Source organism: Telmatherina bonti, assembly GCF_933228915.1.
Source record: "Telmatherina bonti genome assembly, chromosome: 12".
NCBI classification, from domain to species: Eukaryota; Metazoa; Chordata; class Actinopteri; order Atheriniformes; family Telmatherinidae; genus Telmatherina; species Telmatherina bonti.
In genome coordinates, this window is record NC_136610.1 from 6,689,848 (window position 1) to 6,712,552 (window position 22,705).

The window sequence follows — 22,705 nt, forward strand, 5'->3', positions numbered from 1 at the left end:
AGATTTACAAAATCATTGATCATTTATTTATTCTCTGATTCATGTCTCACACAAACAGTTTACCAGACACATAATAAAATCATTTCACCACAGCAACACGACCAGGACCAGAACCAGAACCCAGAGGCTGACGGAAGCTCCCAGTACATTAACATGATGCGTCACATGACACCAGAGCGAATCAGCTGGTTGGACCAGAGCTCCAGACCTCCAGGCTCTCCATCAGGTTACCATGGAAACCTAGCATCTGTGTGGGTTTATGTTCTGTCCTGATGTGTTGGTTCCGACCCGGAAACCGAGTCGGTTTATGTGTCTGGATTTTCAGTTAAATGAATCGGCTGATTATGATGGGTTGGTGCTGGAGTTTGTGTTCTTCACACCTGCCGCTGGTCTGAGCGCGCTCAGAGCTGGAACACCTGAAGAGACCAGAACCAGTCTGGTTCTGTTCAAACACAAAGCCTGGCCAATGGTCTGGTATGTAACCATGGAAACGTGTTCCGGTATCTGTCATCTCTGAGGTCACAACACCTCAGCAGGAGGTCACTCTGCTTTCTTCTTCTTCTTCTTCTTCTTGACGACCTGCAGCGTTGTGGCTCCGTCACCTGACAGTCCTCCGTCCAGCCGCCCAACAGCTTTCAGCGGTTTGTAGGCAGCAGATTTACGAACACGCTGTCTTTTCAGAGACACGATGTAAGGCAGCAGTGGCGGCGTCCGCAAACCGTAACCTGCAGCCGGCGGACCGTGAACCCTCATCTGCAGCTGCTCGCCTTCCATCGCCGTCACGGCCACCCAGCCTGCACACAGGAGACACAAATACAGGTAAAACAGGTGCTGGGGAGGCAAAGAGTTCCTGATTTTACCACGGTTAATCCACGGTTGTATGAGAAACTGATGTAAAGATGAGATGATGTGCATTTAATATGATTAAATCTTATTTCTCATGCATATTGGAGGTATTTAAGATTTTTTATTTTATTTTTTGCAGCTCCTTTAATTAAAGATTGTGTAATATCTGTGTGTTCTGCCCATAGACCAAAAGATGGACGGAGCCTCTGGCGGTTATAAGTGAAGCCTATGTGGAAGTGTATAAAACTGCAGTTCTCCCTTCCTCCACTAGGGGCTGCAAAACAGAGCAAATCCCCATATACTCCCATGTTAAAAAGGTCAACTTCACAGCAGAAATAAACATCTTTACAGCAGGAATAAGCATGTTTACTGCCGAATTAAACATGTTTATTTTTAGGTTTATAAGTCAGGTTTACCTTCATGACAACTGTGGGGGGTGTGAATTTTATTCTAACTCGACTGTTTAAAAGTGATTTAATCTTAATTTAAAAGTTCGGCATATTTAGGGGCGTATCCTTTTGATTGACAGGTACCCGATCTCCCGCTTCAAGTCAGAAGAATGTAGAATAACCGCGGTTTTTAGCTGGTTAACAAGGTGACTTAGCTTTAGCCCGCTTACCTCCGTTAGCTGGTTAGCTCCTGTTATCTTATCTCCAGGTTAGCTCGGTTAGCTTTTAGCTACAGAAAGCTCGGAGTTCGCTCAATGTCAATCATCCACCATGATGCTGTTGTTGTCAACGGGACAGTTTTTCTGATGTACTCTTAAAAGAATCTTTTTAACACCATTTGTGGACTTTATTATGCTTTATGAAATACAAAGTAATGAATAACAGGCAGTAAATAAATACAAACTTGATCTTACAACATCAGTGAGGAGTGGCCACTTGGTGCGTTTCCATCACAAACTAAATATCGCACTAAAAGAAAAAAATCACTAATGGAAACACCTACATTAAAAAAAAAAAAAAAAAAAAAAAAAGTCTCAAATATTGCTAAAAAGCTTTTACACTCTCATGAGGTGGTTTTTCAGAGATCTTGATATAGAAATATTTTGCAAAAGTGTAACAGAAACACATTTTCTCATTTCCGTGTCCCCGGACATGATGTAGGGCTCGTGACCAGTTCATTTCCGGTAAAGATGGTGCGGTGTGGAACAAACAACAGCGAATTTCAGAGTTTCGGAAAAGAGAAACGAGGGAAAAGCTTCGCAAATCCGTAGCAAATTCTCCGCAGCAAGTAGAAAATCCATAAATAACGGTACGTACCTACTCTACATTAACCACAATTTTCGTAAAAACTCGTTACTCTCGATTTTACGAGACTTAAGGCTAAACACTGTTAGATGGAAACACCCGCAAATCGCATTTGTTGTTTGTCGAAACATAAAAATGTCATGGAAACGCAGCTACTGTTTCAGGAAGTGCAGCACATAGTAAACGCAGCAAGTCATTGTGGATGTTAATCACGGTATTAATCGCCACAACTAACTAATCATAGTGTCTAATAGTCCTCCAATTTCTTCACCTCCCATCAACGACGATCCAGTTCCGTTATTTTTGTTGATTTTTGTGTTGTATGGGCTGGCGGCGTTCGACAGTCTTCGTAATGCAACACGACATCATGAATGTAACACTGGATCTTTTCATACGATGATGATATGACGTGCTTTATGGTGAATACCACCGGCATGTTCTTCCCTCTGGTTGTACATAATTTTCATTTGAAAAATATGTAAAAAAAAAAAAAAAAAAAAGGTGCATGTACATGTCTGTATGATGTAACATTCACAGACAAAAACGAGTTGTGTAGTTTTGTGGTTCCATCGTAAGCGGCGTGAGGTCAGTAGGTTCATTTAGGGTTTACACAGAAGATTAACCCTAATTCCTATTTAGCTGGAACGAGACTTGGTTATTTCATTTTACTTTACATGTACATGTGTAAAACCAAAGAAAAAATCCTTGTAAAGGTTTAATTTCTTTTGATACCAACATAAAATAATATGGAAAAATATTATTTTATGTTGGTATCAAAAGAAATTAAACCTTTACAAGGATTTTTTCTTTGGTTTTACACATGTACAGTAATAGGAGATGAACACACAATTAAGACCTTTACACACTTAATATTTCGTCTGATTAATTCACACGGCAATTTTTAATCAGATAAGTGTGAAGTCAATGTGAATGTTCACACCAGTAACAAAATTCTATCCGGCAATTATGCAAGATTTATTTTTTCAAGCTGAGGTGTTTTTAAAAAAAAAATTATTTATATCAGATATATAATCAACCAATCAGAGAAGGCGTGTTGACTGATAGATGCGAGCTATGCAGGCGTCACTTTCACTCCTGTTTCATTCAGTCTTTGTACCATCATAGCTGAGTGTCTATTATTTCTTCTCTGCTTCTTCAAGCAAGCAGCTGCTACTAAAGCAGATCCTCCACCTGTCCCACGGATGTCCTAATGTCCGTCCTGAATCGGTCGTGGTCCAACTTCAGATCCTGCATTAAACAATGAAACTCCCATAGTTTCCTCTCTCCTCTAGAACAGGACAAACCCAGCGCCTTGTTTTGCATTTTCCTTAGCAGCATCAACACACTGCTGTTGTGACTTGATGTGGAATCCACCTAGTGGGGGTTTAAAATTTTTTTTTTTTTTTCTTTTAGAATTTATCACAATTTAGCATCACATAAACAGAAACGTTGATAATTCACCTCCAAATTGTTCACAATTTGTGTCATTTATTTGAAGGTGTTTACCTGCAGACGACAGTTTGATGTCCGCAGCAGCCTCCAGGTGACCTCGGCCCTCCAGGCTGAACTCCTGAGGAACCAGAGCTCCAAACTGTTCCATCCGCTCCGATCCACCAACAGGCACCTGAAGGCAGCACATACGGCAGAGTTGCTGCACCTGAATGCAACAAGCAGGTGATTGCGATCATATGACTCACCCCCAGCAGGGCGTGTCCCGCGTGTTTCTGGTAAATTCCATCGGCTTTTTCCAAACTGGTGATGTGGACCGGAACCCGACTGGAGGCCATGACTGAAAACCAGCAGGACTTTCCTCCCTGTGGAGCATAAATCAATAGAGTCACTAATAATCAATGATCTTTTAAAGTTTAAAGAACTGCAGCGGACAGCTGTTTTCCCCACCCTCCAACTGGATCTCAGCGTGTCATGACTTTATCGTCATTATTATTAATCTATCAATCAATAATTGGTGACAGTTCTGACCTGCAGGAAGTCGATCCGGGCCAGAGCTCCCACAAACAGACTCATTCCAGGCTTCAACACAAAGGTCCGAGGAACGATGGCCTGAGTCGGAACCACCAAACGGACTTCCTCCTCTTGCAGCAGCTGGAGGACCTGATGGACCGGGCCAGAACCAGAAACTGTCAATCAGTGACTCACCTGAGCAGCAGCAGACGTTTCCATGGAAACTAGAACAGCTTCTGAGATTATTAATGACTATATACTTAGCTGGGATCAGTAAAAAAAACAAAACTTGTCAATATATGATAAACAACTGGTCAAAATCAGGTAAACAACTGGTAAACAGCTGATAAACTGGTTAACATCAGGTCAACAACTAGAAAAACAGCTGATAAACTGGTTAACATCAGGTCAACAACTAGAAAAACAGCTGATAAACTGGTTAACAAAAGGGCAACAACTAGAAAAACAGCTGATAAACTGGTTAACAAAAGGGCAACAACTAGAAAAACAGCTGATCAACTGGTTAACAAAAGGGCAACAACTAGAAAAACAGCTGATCAACTGGTTAACATCAGGTCAACAACTAGAAAAACAGCTGATCAACTGGTTAACAAAAGGGCAACAACTAGAAAAACAGCTGATCAACTGGTTAACATCAGGTCAACAACTAGAAAAACAGCTGATCAACTGGTTAAAATCAGGTCAACAACTAGAAAAACAGCTGATAAACTGGTTAACATCAGGTCAACAACTAGAAAAACAGCTGATAAACTGGTTAACAAAAGGGCAACAACTAGAAAAACAGCTGATAAACTGGTTAACATCAGGTCAACAACTAGAAAAACAGCTGATAAACTGGTTAACATCAGGTCAACAACTAGAAAAACAGCTGATAAACTGGTTAACATCAGGTCAACAACTAGAAAAACAGCTGATAAACTGGTTAACATCAGGTCAACAACTAGAAAAACAGCTGATAAACTGGTTAACAAAAGGGCAACAACTAGAAAAACAGCTGATAAACTGGTTAACAAAAGGGCAACAACTAGAAAAACAGCTGATAAACTGGTTAACATCAGGTCAACAACTAGAAAAACAGCTGATAAACTGGTTAACAAAAGGGCAACAACTAGAAAAACAGCTGATAAACTGGTTAACATCAGGTCAACAACTAGAAAAACAGCTGATAAACTGGTTAACATCAGGTCAACAACTAGAAAAACAGCTGATAAACTGGTTAACATCAGGTCAACAACTAGAAAAACAGCTGATAAACTGGTTAACATCAGGTCAACAACTAGAAAAACAGCTGATAAACTGGTTAACAAAAGGGCAACAACTAGAAAAACAGCTGATAAACTGGTTAACATCAGGTCAACAACTAGAAAAACAGCTGATAAACTGGTTAACATCAGGTCAACAACTAGAAAAACAGCTGATAAACTGGTTAACATCAGGTCAACAACTAGAAAAACAGCTGATAAACTGGTTAACAAAAGGGCAACAACTAGAAAAACAGCTGATAAACTGGTTAACAAAAGGGCAACAACTAGAAAAACAGCTGATAAACTGGTTAACAAAAGGGCAACAACTAGAAAAACAGCTGATAAACTGGTTAACATCAGGTCAACAACTAGAAAAACAGCTGATAAACTGGTTAACATCAGGTCAACAACTAGAAAAACAGCTGATAAACTGGTTAACATCAGGTAAACAACTGGTAAACAGCTGATAAACTGGTTAACATCAGGTCAACAACTAGAAAAACAGCTGATAAACTGGTTAACATCAGGTCAACAACTAGAAAAACAGCTGATAAACTGGTTAACATCAGGTCAACAACTAGAAAAACAGCTGATAAACTGGTTAACATCAGGTAAACAACTGGTAAACAGCTGATAAACTGGTTAACATTAGGTCAACAACTAGAAAAACAGCTGATAAACTGGTTAAAATCAGGTAAACTACTGGTAAACAGCTGATAATAATCTGGCTGGCTCCATTGTGTCTAAACAGAGATGACATGAAGATGAAGGTCAGACTCACATCCAGCTCCTTCAGGATTCCCGGCGTGTCGAACAGCCAGTGGGCGTCTTTCAGCTCATTCAGACTCAGCTTGTCATGTGACCTGCTGACAGCTGTTGGGTCAGAAAGAAGGTCCAGTTATTTACAGTCTGTCTGGAACTGAACCTGGACCAGAACCACATCAATCCCAGCAGCCTCATATTCCTTTCATGCCAGATGGCGTACACTGGGAATGAACAGCAGCCATGATGATACGTGTGCAGAAGCATTTCTAACAGAAGGTATAATGCAGCCTGAAGGGGACTGATGGCTCAGCACGATTAATAAAAAATATTTATATGTTTTCAGTACTTTTTACCACCGTAATGTAGATTTGACAGATCTTTCTTAAAAAAAAAAAGACTAAGTGTGCGCTTACACTGATGCCTTTTGGTTTGTTTTTAATAACCCTGGTCCGCTTCCAACAACAGTGCGGTTCATTTGGAAAGAAGGATGGGTTCACACCACGATGGTTCTATTGAACGGTATTTCTGAACATTTTTACACCTTCCTTTGGTATGGTTTGCTTTCATGCGCACTTTACTTCCTGGACAATTTGATGCAGTTGCAACAACGCCGCACTAGGGGCTGATATTTCCATAAACCAGGTCTGCAACCCGCGGCTCTTTGGACCTTCCACAGTGGCTCTTGATAACATTAGCTTCACAATAAAGATGAAAAACATATTCACTGTGTTTTTCTACGTACAAGAACGGAAACAGGAAATTAATCTTGGCACCGTCACGCATGCGTCAGTCTCGGAAAATACAAAAATAAGGAAAAAGGTAGAGCTGAGAGGGGCTGTGGGCGGGAGGATGGATGATTGACATCTATCAAACTCCGACCTGCTTGTAGCTAAGAGCTCACTGGAGCTAACCAGCTAACAGAGGTAGGCAGGCTAAAGTGAAGTCACGTTGTTAACTGGCTAAAAACCGCGGTTGTTCTACGTTCTTCTTACTTGAAGCGGGAAATCGGGTACCTGTCAATCAAAAGGACACTCCCATTATTTAGCTAAACTTCAAGTTTAAATTACTTCTAAACAGATGAGTTTAAAAAAATTACTCCCCACACAGTAGTCTTGAAGGTAAACATGACCTAATAGGCCTAAAATGTTTTTTATGGGGATTGAACATAGACTGTATATAGAAAGTTGGGTGGAGCCTCTGTGACATCACACGAAGGTTTCTGAATAGCTGAATTGAAGCTTGGTGGGCGGTTCCTACCATCGCCATCTTCGCAGGGGCATGCGTGTTGTCTCGCCCGGAAAATACAAATATGGGCAACGAGGCAGAGCTGAGAGGGGGGGGGGGGGCTGTGAGTGTCATGGTGGATGATTGACATCTATCAAACTCCGAGCTTTCTGTATCTAAGAGCTTACCGAGCTAAAAGGAACTAACCAGCTAACGGAGGTAAGCGGTCTAAAGCTAAGCCACATTGTTTACCGGCTAGAACAGCGGTTGTTCTGCGTTCGTTTTTCTTGAGATCAGGTACCTGTCAATCAAAAGGACACACCCCTAAATATGCCGAATTTTGAGATTAAATTACTTTTAAATGGGCGAGTTAGAAAAAAATTAACTTCCCCCACAGCTGTCATAAAGGTAAACCTGACCTACTATTTTATATGCTTCTGTATTGGCTTCACTTTTAAGCGCTGGAGGTTCCCGCTTGGTATTGACTCTAGCAGATGGTTGCAGCTTGACTAGAATGAGACTCTTAGTCCTGGCCAATCAAATCAGACGGTTTTTCTTTTTCTTTCTTCTTGTTCAGTGGTTTTTGAGGGAATATTGCCCCATAGTAAACAGCTGTTGTGTTGTCCAGGCGGTACGGTCCGCTTCAGTGAAGAGCGACATTCCCTGCTGAATCAAACCGAGAACGCCTGGCTGTGTGTGAACCCTTACTTTCACACTACTCCAAACGAACCGTACCATCCACAGAAGCAAACCACGATTAGTTAGAAATGGACCAAAAAACCCCAGTGTGAACGTGTCCTAAACCAACTGCTGCTGGTGTTCTCACAAACCTATGAAAAAAGATTTACATATCACTCTGTAAAATGTTGCTTGGGTAGAAGGTTCTGAATGGTTCTGTCCTGAAGATAGGTGTGATCTGGTGACACCGAATGGGTCCAGTTTGTTTACATCCTGAGGGATAAAACTAGACATTCAGTTTTCTGCTCCTGATATCTGGAACAAACTTGGCGAAACCTCAAAGTCTGATCCAAACATGAGTTCCTATGATCAGAAAATTGGGTCAAGCTCTGAATAAATGTTCTGGTCCAGTTCTGATCATGATAACAAGTGATGAAGCTGTAGACTGGAGGTTCTGTGTACCAACAGGTGAAGAAAAAGTTCCCCAAAGTCTGTCCAGTAAGGTACGGTTCTGATCCAGATGGCTTTTGCCTTGATACAGACCATAAATTCCCCTTATCTGTGCTGTCTCGGGCAGAATAAAGGTCCAAACCTGGTTCTCCTTTACTCCAATTGACACATTTAACCCAATCAGAACCCCAACAGTTTGAACATAACTAGGTCCAAATGCAGGTTCTGTTTTTTCTTGGTTCTTACAAACCGAACCAGAAATTGCTCCAACAAAACCCGCAGTGATACAATCACTTCTGGTTCTGGTCTGGCTTACAACCATTCAGTTTCACCAGCACCAGGAACCCAGTGCTGTACTGGTACCACTTCTGTGTGAGTCGGGGGGCAGGGCTACAGAGACAAGAATGGAAGAACAAAGTTCTGCGATGAAGGATGGGAAAGTGATCAGAACCGACTCTTCAGAACACAGATTCACTCTGAACATGTGACAGACGAAAAAAGAACGGCTCTGCAAACTGTCCAGAACCCAGCTAGTACCGGACTGCAAACCAGTAAACCAAAACCTGAATCTGTGACATCACAACTCATCCAACCAATCAGCTGCCTCACCTGCCGTCTCCTCCTGTCCATCATCGTTTTCTCCAAACGCCAAACTGTCGGGATCGAACTGGATCTCGTCTGTCCTGGACGTATCAGACCGGAACGTCTGGCCAACACGACCTGAGCAGGTGAACAGGTGATCAGTAACACATCTGACCCCCCCCCCCCCCCCCCCCCCCCCCAAACTTTTCGTTCCTCCCTTACCCACTAGGTATCCCTGGCGACTGAGGTTCTGCAGCCTCTGACGCTCCTTCTGCGACAGCTCCTCCTCCGTCTGCTGCGACGCCTCCTGCAGGCGCTCCTGCCGGCGGAACATCCTGTATGGAGTCGGGTTGATGATGGGGAACTTCAGCAGGTTCAGAGTGGTCCCTGAACGCATCACAACGGGAAGAAACGCTCACATGACAACGGTTCTGTTTGGTGAGGAGAAGATGATGGTGCAGGAAGTTCTGCAAGTTCTGACCAAAAGGAAACATTCAATAAAATGGACTGAAACGTTAGTGTTCCCACCAGTTCTGGATTAAACCATCTGCAACGTTCCTGAACGTGTTCCCACCGGTTCTGGATAAAACCATCTGCAACGTTCCTGAACGTGTTCCCACCGGTTCTGGATAAAACCATCTGCAACTTTCCTGAACGTGTTCCCACCGGTTCTGGATCAAACCATCTGCAACGTTCCTGAACGTGTTCCCACCGGTTCTGGATAAAACCATCTGCAACGTTCCTGAACGTGTTCCCACCGGTTCTGGATAAAACCATCTGCAACGTTCCTGAACGTGTTCCCACCGGTTCTGGATTAAACCATCTGCAACGTTCCTGAACGTGTTCCCACCGGTTCTGGATTAAACCAGCTGCAACGTTCCTGAACGTGTTCCCACCGGTTCTGGATCAAACCATCTGCAACGTTCCTGAACGTGTTCCCACCGGTTCTGGATTAAACCAGCTGCAACGTTCCTGAACGTGTTCCCACCGGTTCTGGATCAAACTATCTGCAACATTCCTGAACGTGTTCCCACCGGTTCTGGATTAAACCAGCTGCAACGTTCCTGAACGTGTTCCCACCGGTTCTGGATTAAACCAGCTGCAATGTTCCTGAACGTGTTCCCACCGGTTCTGGATTAAACCAGCTGCAACGTTCCTGAACGTGTTCCCACCGGTTCTGGATCAAACCATCTGCAACGTTCCTGAACGTGTTCCCACCGGTTCTGGATTAAACCAGCTGCAACGTTCCTGAACGTGTTCCCACCGGTTCTGGATTAAACCAGCTGCAACGTTCCTGAACGTGTTCCCACCGGTTCTGGATTAAACCAGCTGCAACGTTCCTGAACGTGTTCCCACCGGTTCTGGATTAAACCAGCTGCAACGTTCCTGAACGTGTTCCCACCGGTTCTGGATTAAACCAGCTGCAACGTTCCTGAACGTGTTCCCACCGGTTCTGGATTAAACCATCTGCAACGTTCCTGAACGTGTTCCCACCGGTTCTGGATTAAACCAGCTGCAACGTTCCTGAACGTGTTCCCACCGGTTCTGGATAAAACCATCTGCAACGTTCCTGAACGTGTTCCCACCGGTTCTGGATCAAACCATCTGCAACGTTCCTGAACGTGTTCCCACCGGTTCTGGATTAAACCAGCTGCAACGTTCCTGAACGTGTTCCCACCGGTTCTGGATTAAACCAGCTGCAATGTTCCTGAACGTGTTCCCACCGGTTCTGGATTAAACCAGCTGCAACGTTCCTGAACGTGTTCCCACCGGTTCTGGATCAAACCATCTGCAACGTTCCTGAACGTGTTCCCACCGGTTCTGGATTAAACCAGCTGCAACGTTCCTGAACGTGTTCCCACCGGTTCTGGATCAAACCATCTGCAACGTTCCTGAACGTGTTCCCACCGGTTCTGGATTAAACCAGCTGCAACGTTTCTGAACGTGTTCCCACCGGTTCTGGATCAAACTATCCGCAACGTTCCTGAATGTTCTGGATCAAACCATCGCAACGTTCCTGAAGGTTCTGGATCAAACTATCTGCAACATTCCTGAATGTTCTGGATCAAACCATCGCAACGTTCCTGAACGTTCTGGAACAAACCATCTGCAACGTTCCTGAACGTTCTGGATCAAACTATCTGCAACAGTCCTAAATGTTCTGGATCAAACCATCCGCAACGTTCCTGAAGGTTCTGGATCAAACCATCTGCAACGTACCTGAACGTTCTGACTGTTTTGTACCTGTTCAAGGTTCTGGGTCGAACAGCAGAACCTCTTCCCTGAGGGTTAAACTGTGAAGTGAAGGGATTCTGGTACTGACCCGGCCACGGGGAGATGGTGGCCTTCTGGATGACGTCAGCGGCTCTGGATTTGCAATAATCGGACTCGAGCAGCGTGTTGAAGAGCGTCGACTTCCCGGCATTGGCGCTGCCCACCAGGTACACGTCACCTTTGTACTTCCAGGACCGCTGCAGGCTGGAGATCAGCGCCTCGATGCCGTACCCCGTCTTGGCGCTGATCAGGTGGACGTCGGTCACCTGAGCGCCAAACCCGGCATCCTGGCAGTACTTACTCAGCTGCCGCCTGATCCGATGCAGGTAGTTAGGCGAGTCGCTGGGCAACAGGTCCACCTTGTTACCGAGGACGACAATGTGCTTTTTGGTCCCGACCAGGTCTGGCAGGTCGGGAACGATGGAGTCGGGCAGATCCAGCAGATCCACGATGAGGAGGACCAGGGCCTTGTGAGGCCGGATCTGCCGCACCACGTCTCGGTACTGGTCTCTGGACAGCTGCAGGTTCAGGGCCTTGTGGTGGTGGGTGAGCAGGTGGCAGCGCTGACAGGTGGCTCCGCCCAGTTGCCCCTCCCTCTGCAGCACTTTGAACTTCTCACTGGGCAGGTAACCGGGCACGGCGGCGGCGGTGCAGTGCAGCATGGCGCCGCACCCTGAACAGCGGGTGTCACTCACCGGCTCATCCATGTCCGGGTTCCCAAAGATCTTGTGGTCACCTTTCTGTGACAGCTTCTTCTTCTTCTTCTCAGCCGCAACACTCTCGTCCAGTAGGAAGTCCACATCCTGGAACTGGATCAGGGAGTCTGGCACTGCCTCCTGCCTGGCTCCACCCCTCAACGCCTGCAGCTGCCGCTCCAGAGACCTCAACTGTTTCTGAGGAGCGACCTGACCAGCGGGATCGGATCCAGGACCCGACTGAGGAGGAGACGAGGAGACGCTAAGCTGACGGAGAAGCTCCTCCTGCTGCTGATGGGGATCCTCTTCTGGATCTGGACCGGGGCAGAACAGAAGAACTCAGAACCATCCTGCGGTACCGGTGCTAGAACCAGTCCGATAATTCAGAACCGTTACAGGACTATAAACTCCGTCACGTATATTGGTGGAGTTCAGAATATTTAGTTATCATTTTGACTCAGACTCTATTAAAATCATAGACTGTATATAAGAGATGGGCGGAGCCTCCTTGACGTCAACCGTAGGTTTCTGAAGAGTAAGCGGGCTAAAGCTAAGTCAGATTGTTAACCGGCTAAAAACCACGGTTGTTCTACGTTCTTCTTGAAGCGGGAGATCTGGTACCTGTCAATCAAAAGGACACGCCCCTAAATATGCCGAACTTTGAGATTAAATTCTAAACGGGCGAGTTAGAAAAAAATTAACTCCCCCCACAGTTGTCATGAAGGTAAACCATACCTATTAACCTAAAATGGATTTTTAACCAGGCTGTAAATATGTTTATTTCTGCTGTGAAGTTGGTCTTTTTAACATGGGAGTCTATGGGGATTTGCTCTGTTTTACAGCCCCTAGTGGATGAAGGGGGAACTGCAGTTTTATGCACATCTACATAGGTTTCACTTTTAACTGCCGGTGGCTCCGTCCATCTTTCATATACGGTCTATGATTAACAGGGGCGACAGTAAATTTAAAAAGTCATCCCATCACTCCATCCTCACCTGAAACCACATACATCATCTAATTTCATGAATGTTGGACTTCCTACATTGAAACAAAAAAAATAAATAATGATGTTTGGTAAGCCTGAGCTGCTTGCAGGGGCGTCCGGCGTCAATCCTCGAGGCCCGCTGTCCTCCAGGTTTTCCATGTAACCCTTCTCCAACACACCTGGATCACATTATCAGATCCAACAGCCAATGAAGTTCTGCACAGTGCCGCATTCATTTGAGTCAGGTGTGTTGGAGCAGGGATACATGGAAATCCTGGAGGACTTTGGTGCACGAGGACCGGAGCTGGACACCTGGTGTCCTTGTTTCTCTGTGGCCCTAAAGCTTGGAACTATGGAGAGATGATGACCTCTACCAGCTCCCTCTGGAGGTTCCCTCTTCCGGAGGTCTTGGTTCATACCAGAAGGACAATTTTAGGTTAAAATTTCTAATTTGAAGGTATTTCATTGAGTACCCTATAACGGGTTAAATCACAGTGCATACATCTAACTAGATTATTTTAATAAAAATGGTTCATCTGTTTTACTGCTATATTTTATGACAACCTTTGAAAAAAATATGTATTATTTATAATGAAGGTTTAATGATTTTCTTATATAGTTTGTACACATTTTTGGGCTCTTGTCAAGTCATGGGGCCCCAAATCTTCCTAACCCTCCCCCTCTCATATCCTCCTGACTACCAGGAAAAAAAATGTGTTAACCATAAATGTCCACTTTGGAGGACATTGCTTAAACTTTTAAATATTGTGGTAAAATATAATTATATTTATCTAAGAAACGATTTAATGTATTTATAAGATATTCAATGAAAATAAAAATCAGCACAAAGAAAAGTATTATGCAGTTTTGCTCTTCCCATAAAACATGCTTGTTGCAATGGAGGCCATTTTTCTTGAAGAGAGAAAGAAAGTTCACAAAGCCCCAACCCCACAAATGAGGTACCATTTAAAAGCACTAAATGTCCTCTTTAAAGACGAAAAGATGTTAGTTCAGTAGCATTCAGGGAGATGAAAATATTTAGGTTTATAAAGGTCCTCCACAGAGGACAAATTGGGAACTACTGGTAGTCAGGAGGATATGGCACTTCTGGATGTGGGGGTCTGATGGCTCCTCCTTCATGGACCGGTCTCCCCCTTCACACCTCTTGGCTCCTATTTTAACTTTGTTTTAATATACTGTCGCTTGGTAACTGGGTTTGTTGTAAATGTGCTGTAGAATCAAACTGACCAGACAAACCTGGACGGAACCAGCGGTACCAGACAGAACCTGTAACCCTCCACATGACAGTGTCCCGGTACCGGTTCTCTCACCTCCACAGCAGAACCACCACGTACCTGTACAGTCCAGGTCCAGAAAGACGAACTGCTCCTCCTGGTTTGGATCCACGGTGCAGCTCCGGACTCCTGCAGAGGTCAGCCTGGTCCCAAAGCGGGGCTCCGAGCTGCGTGGCGGCGCCCCCACGCCGCCTGCAGAGGACACGCAGCGGACCGCAGGGCGGACATTCCTCCACACCTGGCGGCGGACATTCCTCCACACCTGGCGGCGGACACACACCTGCAGCACCTTCAGCATCACGCTGCCGCGCGCAGACACAAAACCTGCTGTAACTACGACAGCACGAGACTCTCCATGCTGAAAAACGAGCGACTTCCTTACCGGATGTGACGTAACATGTGTTTTCGTTCCGCTGAAATTTATCTTATTATTATTTTTAAATAAAGCAATAATTTATTTTCTAACAAATAAAATGAGCCTGTGTCTAATTTTAGAGATACACAGCCGAATGAATAAATATATGATTAAGGTGATACGTTTGGAAAGGATTAGACGCTGCAACAGATGGGAAGATGTCTCACTCTGCACAAAATTCAGGAGCCTAATTATAAAAACAGATTCTGTTGTACATTATGTTATGTTTTGTTGTGTTAACTTGCAGAGGGACTGCAGACTGAAGTGAGCTCATTTACTATAATACGTTCATTTACAGGTTAGATTAAAAGTGAAAATTTGTTTAATGCGCATTTTTCCTTTATAAATACACCGTGTATATATATATATATATATATATATATATATATATATATATATATATATATATATATATATATATATATATATATATATATGGGAAAGGTCCGTTCGTCTTGGCTTCTGAATTTCTGAAGTAATCACAATATGATGCAAAACCCAGAAAGAAGAACTAGATCAGGAGTTTTATTGTAAATTTCAGCATGTAGTGGTCTAATGTAGTTCTAAAGCAGTATAATGTGGTTCTGAAGCGGTATAATGTGGTTCTGAAGCGGTATAATGTGGTTCTGAAGTGGTATAATGTGGTTCTAAAGCGGTATAATGTGGTTCTGAAGCGGTATAATGTGGTTCTGAAGTGGTATAATGTGGTTCTAAAGCGGTGGTCTGACACGAAGTCTGACAGAAAACAAGAAACCCTGTTAACTTCAACACAGATGTACAAATTTATATATATATATATATATATATATATATATATATATATATATATATATATATATATATATATATATATATATATATATATATATATATATATATATATGGGAAAGGTCCGTTCGTCTTGGCTTCTGAATTTCTGAAGTAATCACAATATGATGCAAAACCCAGAAAGAAGAACTAGATCAGGAGTTTTATTGTAAATTTCAGCATGTAGTGGTCTAATGTAGTTCTAAAGCAGTATAATGTGGTTCTGAAGCGGTATAATGTGGTTCTGAAGCGGTATAATGTGGTTCTGAAGTGGTATAATGTGGTTCTAAAGCGGTATAATGTGGTTCTGAAGCGGTATAATGTGGTTCTGAAGTGGTATAATGTGGTTCTAAAGCGGTGGTCTGACACGAAGTCTGACAGAAAACAAGAAACCCTGTTAACTTCAACACAGATGTACAAATTTATATATATATATATATATATATATATATATATATATATATATATATATATATATATATATATATATATATATATATATATAAGAAACCCTGTTAACTTCAACACAGATGTACAAATTATATATATATATATATATATATATATATATATATATATAAATTTGTACATCTGTGTATATATATATATATATATATATATATATATATATATATATATATATATATATATATATATATATATATATAAGAAACCCTGTTAACTTCAACACAGATGTACAAATTATATATATATATATATATATATATATATATATATATATATATATATATATATATATATATATAAATTTGTACATCTGTGTATATATATATATATATATATATATATATATATATATATATATATATATATAAGAAACCCTGTTAACTTCAACACAGATGTACAAATTATATATATATATATATATATATATATATATATATATATATATATATATATATATATAAATTTGTACATCTGTGTATATATATATATATATATATATATATATATATATATATATATATATATATATATATATATATATATATATATATATATATATATATATATATATATAAATTTGTACATCTGTGTTGAAGTTAACAGGGTTTCTTGTTTTCTGTCAGACTTCGTGGATATCCTATTTTTTTTTATCGGAGTGGGACATCTGTTCATTCGAGGATCTTGGCCACTTAAAACAGCTCTGCTCCTCTTCATCGCTTTTCAGAGTCTTCATCGCCAACATGTTGAAGCTGAGCCGCTCTCTCAGACCCGCTTTTGCCTTGGTCAGACCCGTTGCAGCACAGGTAAGTCCATCCAGAACCATACACCCGGACTGGAACCGGACTGCCATGCCACCACAGACTGAACAGAACCGGTCGAACCTGCAGCTTTTCTTTTGCAGTCTAACACTAAAATCTACACACCCATACAGACACGCCTATCTTCATATCTACACACACTCACGTGCTCATCATCGGCACCATATGAAGCACTTCTGCAGGAGGTTTTCTTTGTGGTTCGGTTCGGTTCGGCTGTTTGCAGTTTTAGTTTGTGTCGCTGATCTTTGACCACAGTTTTGAAGGTCAGAACCCGAGTTTAACATTAACCAGCAGCTGAGGGGCCCGACAGGAGCCCTGGACCCTGAACGTCTCGCAGCGTTCACCCTGCGCGTGGGAGCACTTCAGGGTCCGTGAGGGCAAAGCGGGTTTATTTCTGCATCACATTTTAGGGAAAAAACTGTTCAGAGTCCTTTACATAAAAATTAAAGCTGCAAAAACATTTAAAACAAACATAAGAATAAAACTAATTAAAAACAAACGTAAAAAATAAAATCCAAATAAAAAAATACAAGTTACAGTTAATTGAATTAAAAGTTCTTTTGATGGTCTTTATGTCTGCTACACTGGCGAACCGAGCTTGGTGAACACACACACACACACACACACACACACACACACACACACACACACACACACACACACACACACACACGGGGTCATGGTCCACAGTCACGTATCAGTCAGCTGTAATGTTTCCTGATGACCACCAGGAGGCGCCAGAGACCAGAACCAACTCAGACTGTTCCAGTGACAGTGGCCCCCTCTCCAGAACCACATCGGAACCTCATCAGACTAACAACAGACATCAGACAACATTAGACCACTTCAGAACATCACTAACCCACTTTATACCACTTCAGAACCACATTATACCGCTTCAGAACCACATTATACCGCTTCAGAACCACATTATACCGCTTCAGAACCACATTATACCGCTTTAGAACCACATTATACCACTTCAGAACCACATTATACCACTTCAGAACCACATTATACCGCTTCAGAACCACATTATACCGCTTTAGAACCACATTATACCACTTCAGAACCACATTATACCACTTCAGAACCACATTATACCGCTTCAGAACCACATTATACCGCTTCAGAACCACATTATACCGCTTCAGAACCACATTAGAACTACATTAGACCACTACATGCTGAAATTTACAATAAAACTTCTGATCTAGTTCTTCTTTCTGGGTTTTGCATCATATTGTGATTACTTCAGAAATTCAGAAGCCAAGACAAACGGACCTTTCCCATGTCGTCTGTCTTTGTTGTCTCCACTAGTCTCCTTTGGGTTCGTCCTCTCTGGACTTGTCCCCTTTTCTCCCGTCTCCTCGTCCACTTGTCTCCTCCCCTATTCTCCCGTCTCCTTGTCCACTTGTCTCCTCTGGACTCGTCCCCTATTCTCCCATCTCCTTGTCCACTTGTCTCCTCTGGACTCGTCCCCTATTCTCCCGTCTCCTTGTCCACTTGTCTCCTCTGGACTCGTCTCCTATTCTCCTGTCTCCTTGTCCACTTGTCTCCTCTGGACTCGTCCCCTATTCTCCCGTCTCTTTGTCCACTTGTCTCCTATGGACTCGTCCCCTATTCTCCCGTGTCTTCATCTCCTCGTCCACTTGTCTCCTTTGCTTTTGATTGTCAAAATGTTGATGTTTAATTCTGGAGAATTGTAGTTTTTTGTCCCAGTTAACCGTCCTTGTCTTTGTGTCCTCGGGACACGTCCCAGTATTCCTTCCACCTTACATCTTCCTCCTCCCTGTGTTCCTCCTTGTGTCCTCCCTGAGTCTGCTGGTACTGTTGGTTTGTGTCTCTGAGTTTGGACAGCAGAACTCATTTCAAACCCGGGCCCGGCCTATTTTGGGCCCCTGGTTCTGTCGGGCCCTACCGTGATTATATTCTGAGCAGCTGACCATCAGTTTTTCTTCCAGAGTGAGACCTCCTTTCTCTCTGCTATCTCTGCAGACTCGGGCACACTTCTCCACTGGGTCCCAGCAAGACCACAAAACCTTTTACGAGTTCCGGACCTACTGCATCCGCCCGGACCAGAATGCCGCCTTTCTCAAACTGACCAATGAGAAGATCCACCTTCGCACAGCGCACTCTGAGCTGGTTGGCTACTGGAGCGTCGAGTACGGTGGCCTGAACAAAGTTTTCCATTTATGGAAGTACGGTGAGGAACCTCTTCTTCTGTCTCTGAGTCCCTCTCTTCTTCTTCATGGGACTTTCTTTTTCTGACAACCTCCCCCTCCTCCTCCCCCACAGACAGTTATTCCCAGCGGGCAGTTGTTCGGGCAGCCCTGTCTCAGGACCCCACCTGGATCTCAGAGTACATCTCTAAGGCCATGCCGATGCTGACGTCGCAGGACAATGAGGTGACGTATCTGATTCCTTGGAGCCGGCTGCAGAGACCGCCGCAGGATGGTGGTAAGCCCCGCCCCCACAGTGAGGCGCTGCCGAGCAACCGTGGGTCCGGTACTGACAGCAGCTGACTGTGTTTCAGGTGTGTTTGAGCTGGTCTCGTACCAGATGCGTCCCGGCGGTCCAGCAGTTTGGGGCAAAGACTTCCAGGGCGCCATCACCTCCCATGATGCATCGGGGTACAGCAAGCTGCTGGGAGCCTTTCACAGCGAGTTTGGTCTGCTGAACCGAGGTACAAGACGCCGTGTGACATCACACATCAATCACGTTTTGTTCTGTGGTAACATCTGATCAGTGATGTCACCATGTGGGTCACGATGCGTTCAATGCATAGACTGTATATAAAGAGATGGGCAGAGCCTCCATGACGTCACCCGTAGGTTTCTGAAGAGCTGAACTCGGTGGGCGGTTCCTACCATCACCATCTTGGCAGGGGCATGTGTCTCGTCTCTCCCGGAAAATACAAATATGGGCAAAGAGGTGGAGATGAGAGGAGGGCTGTGAGCGTCATGGTGGATGATTGACATTGAGCGGACTCCGAGCTGCGGTAGCTAAGAGCTAGCCGAGCTAACCGGGAGCTAACAGGAGCTAACCAGCTAACGGAGGTAAGCGGGCTAAAGCTAAGTCATGTTGTTAACCGGCTAAAAACCGCGGTTGTTCTACGTTCTTCTGACTTGAAGCGGGATATCGGGTACCTGTCAGTTAAAAGGACACACCCCTAAATATGCCAAATTTCGAGATTAAATTACTTTTAAACGGGCAAGTTAGAAAAAAATTCACTCCCCCCACAGTTGTCATGAAGGTAAACCTGACCTATTAAACCTAAAATGGATTTTTGAACCAGGCTGTAAACATGTTTATTTCTGCTGTAAACATGTTTATTTCTGCTGTGAAGTTGGTCTTTTGAAAGGGATCCTATGATGGTATTTGGAGTTTTCTGAGCTTTCTACAGTGTTACAGTGTTGAATCCTCATCAGACATGTGAACGGCACCGTTTTTTATCACCTAAACGCATGTTTGAGTTTGAGTTTGAGTTCCAGCACTCTTTCTGTTCGGTTTCCATGGCGACGAAAAACGAGTCGTTTTAAAGAGTTTTTTCTACTTGGAAATCCTTGTGACGTCCCGGGGGATAAGGTTTGATGATTGGTTACCTTCTACTGGTTAACAAGGGCATGTACAAATACATCAGGCGGGTGGAAAACGTGGGATAAAGTTATTTCCAACGATGGCTGGTGAGTTTACCAAAGAGAGACATCCTGCTGCATTCGTTGCTGTGGGTTGCTGTTTCCCCTCGGGGAAACCTTTAAATCTTTGATTTGATTTGGTTCAGGTGTCCAACAGAGCAGGTCACAATTGTTTCTGGTCAGACCGCCAGCAGACCGGTTCAGCTACAGTACCCTCCTCTTCCTCAGTCATGTGGCAGAATGTGGTTCTTCATCAGTTCAGTTGGAGTTCAGTAACTCTTTTTGTCCCTGAAGGGAAATTTAAAAGCCACGACATAATGACTCGCAGTAAAGAAACTAGTAACAAAATGAGTGAAATGATGACAATGACGTTCACTCAGAAGACTGTGGTGGTTTCAGCAGCTGTTAAATAAAACAAAGCACCTAGGACCAAAGGACGTAGTGGACAGACAGGAGGCTCTGTTTAATTTCTTAACATCTTTGATCATCAGAGACGGGGTTTGGACGAATCATTGTGACTCACATGATGACATCGTTACTTTCATGCTCACCATTAGAGCTGAACTTTAGCCTGAGATGTAAAACTAGATGAAAAGAAACTGATGAAAGTTGTAGGAAATTTCAGAATTATTTTTCCTGGTTAAAGTGAAAACATGACAAACCTGCAACTACTTTGATGTTTCTGATCAATAACCATGAAAGGTTATCATACCATCATCATGTTCAGCAGTAATTTCATCATGAGGATGATTAAAGTGATGAAGATGTTGAAGATAAAACATCATGAGGGTTATGATGATGATGGTGAAAGTGGTGGTAATGTTAAAGAGGATGGAGATGATGATTTTACTTTCTCTCCTTCAGTTCACACCCTCTGGTGGTTTCAGAGTGCTGACCATCGAGCTGAAATGCGACACAAAGCTCACACTGACGCCAGAGTGGTCGCTGCAGGTGAGGCTCCGCCCCCTCATCAGTTTCTGTTTTCCATTATTAATCATATCCAATTATTTCTATCAAAAGATCAGTAAATGTTTTATAGAATTATCAGTAATCAATGACTGGGTTTTGTGTGTTTCAGTCAGAAGCAGCGTCGCCCATCTTGACTCTCAGAAGAGCCAGCTCATGTTTCCGTGTCCTTTCTCCCCAATGAAGTAACATCCGTCATCTCCATGGCAACAGATGTTCTCATGTTTACTTTGTCAACCTGAACCTGAAGCGTCAAACTGTGAGCTCCACCCCATTCCCTGGATTAGCCAATCACAGCTGAAGGGGCGGGAACTGGGACTCAGCAGGGTGATTGACAGCTGCACCGTCAAATCCTGTGCTGGATGTTGGGAGTGGGAGGAGCGTTCCTCAAGCAACGTGACTAAGAAGAACAATAATATGAAACGGATCAATAAAGTTCGACTGTTTGAAAGTTGATTGGAAGTATTCTTCATGTTTTTGACACAAAGAAAGATAATCATTACTGTAATTTTCTCTACGAGTTGCAATGACAAAGGTCTTATCTGTTAAGTGCCAGAAGCTGCTGGGATGTTTCATGGTCAGTTTAATTTTAGAGACAGGAGTGGACAGCTGCAGTCCTGCAAGTGTTCAGAGTTTCTCTGCTGCAACACATCTGACTTAATTAGCAGATTGATGCAGAGTTTGACATTACACTGTGCATCATTTTGCTAATTATTTATTATTTAAGGGGAAACCATACAGTCTATGGGGGAAATGCAATATCTGCAGGATTCTGGCCGACATTATTATAAATCAGTCATGTAAAGCAGAGGACGTCTAGTCTGGTCGTGGAGATCTACCATAGCTCACTTAAAATGACCCACAACGCATCGATGGTCACTAGACGGGCCATTCTAGACCACAATGCATTGCTGCCAGGAGCTCAAAGTGCTGCAAGGGACACGAACGTCAAAGCAACTTCAGAAAAATAACTATAGATAAATTTTATATCATTATTTGTTTAATAAAAATGCAACAAAGAAATACAATAAGAAGACAAACAAGAAAATAAAATACAATGTAGGAAAATTTGGATTTTTCTTTTGGAACGGTGCGTGGTGGTTGCCGTGGTGACGGCCGGTAGTCATGTGATCTGCAACGAGGCGAAAATCGCTAAATTTGTGCCCGAATCGCCAACAGAATGAGTGCATTAAGTATTGTGTTATATAGTGTAGCCCTGTGTAGTAAATGATTGGTTTGGGAATAGGGTGGACATTTGGACACTGTTTGTTAAAGTGAAAAAAAAATACTTTAAAAAAAAAAAAAGGACGTTTCCACTT

General features: G+C 43.1%; 2 protein-coding genes across 2 annotated transcripts; one reads left to right on the forward strand and one right to left on the reverse strand.

The window, feature by feature from the left end:
- Positions 1-12: 12 nt before the first annotated feature.
- Positions 13-14,648, reverse strand: noa1 (nitric oxide associated 1). The gene is made up of 9 exons (XM_079250596.1): positions 14,335-14,648; positions 11,349-12,308; positions 9,248-9,412; positions 9,053-9,163; positions 6,108-6,199; positions 4,080-4,211; positions 3,797-3,913; positions 3,606-3,723; positions 13-794 (listed from the first exon to the last, which is right to left on the reverse strand). The coding sequence occupies exons 1-9, from the start codon at positions 14,570-14,572 to the stop codon at positions 541-543; spliced, it is 2,187 nt and encodes a 728-aa protein (XP_079106722.1). The 5' UTR covers positions 14,573-14,648; the 3' UTR covers positions 13-540.
- Positions 14,649-16,703: 2,055 nt separating this feature from the next.
- On the forward strand, positions 16,704-21,804 carry nipsnap3a (nipsnap homolog 3A (C. elegans)). Its single transcript, XM_079250497.1, has 6 exons — positions 16,704-16,767; positions 18,781-18,988; positions 19,081-19,242; positions 19,319-19,468; positions 21,285-21,371; positions 21,499-21,804. The coding sequence occupies exons 1-6, from the start codon at positions 16,705-16,707 to the stop codon at positions 21,573-21,575; spliced, it is 747 nt and encodes a 248-aa protein (XP_079106623.1). The 5' UTR covers position 16,704; the 3' UTR covers positions 21,576-21,804.
- The last annotated feature ends 901 nt before the right edge of the window (positions 21,805-22,705 follow it).

Bases quoted from the DNA above. Each gene is read 5' to 3' on its own strand.
- nipsnap3a (XM_079250497.1), top strand. From the start codon at position 16,705: ATGTTGAAGCTGAGCCGCTCTCTCAGACCCGCTTTTGCCTTGGTCAGA. The intron at 19,469-21,284 runs GTACAAGACGCC...TCTCTCCTTCAG, and splicing joins GTTTGGTCTGCTGAACCGAG to TTCACACCCTCTGGTGGTTT. The intron at 21,372-21,498 runs GTGAGGCTCCGC...TGTGTGTTTCAG, and splicing joins CGCCAGAGTGGTCGCTGCAG to TCAGAAGCAGCGTCGCCCAT.
- noa1 (XM_079250596.1), bottom strand. From the start codon at position 14,572: ATGCTGAAGGTGCTGCAGGTGTGTGTCCGCCGCCAGGTGTGGAGGAAT. The intron at 6,200-9,052 runs GTGAGGCAGCTG...CTGACCCAACAG, and splicing joins TGGACAGGAGGAGACGGCAG to CTGTCAGCAGGTCACATGAC. The intron at 4,212-6,107 runs GTGAGTCTGACC...CCGGTCCATCAG, and splicing joins GAATCCTGAAGGAGCTGGAT to GTCCTCCAGCTGCTGCAAGA.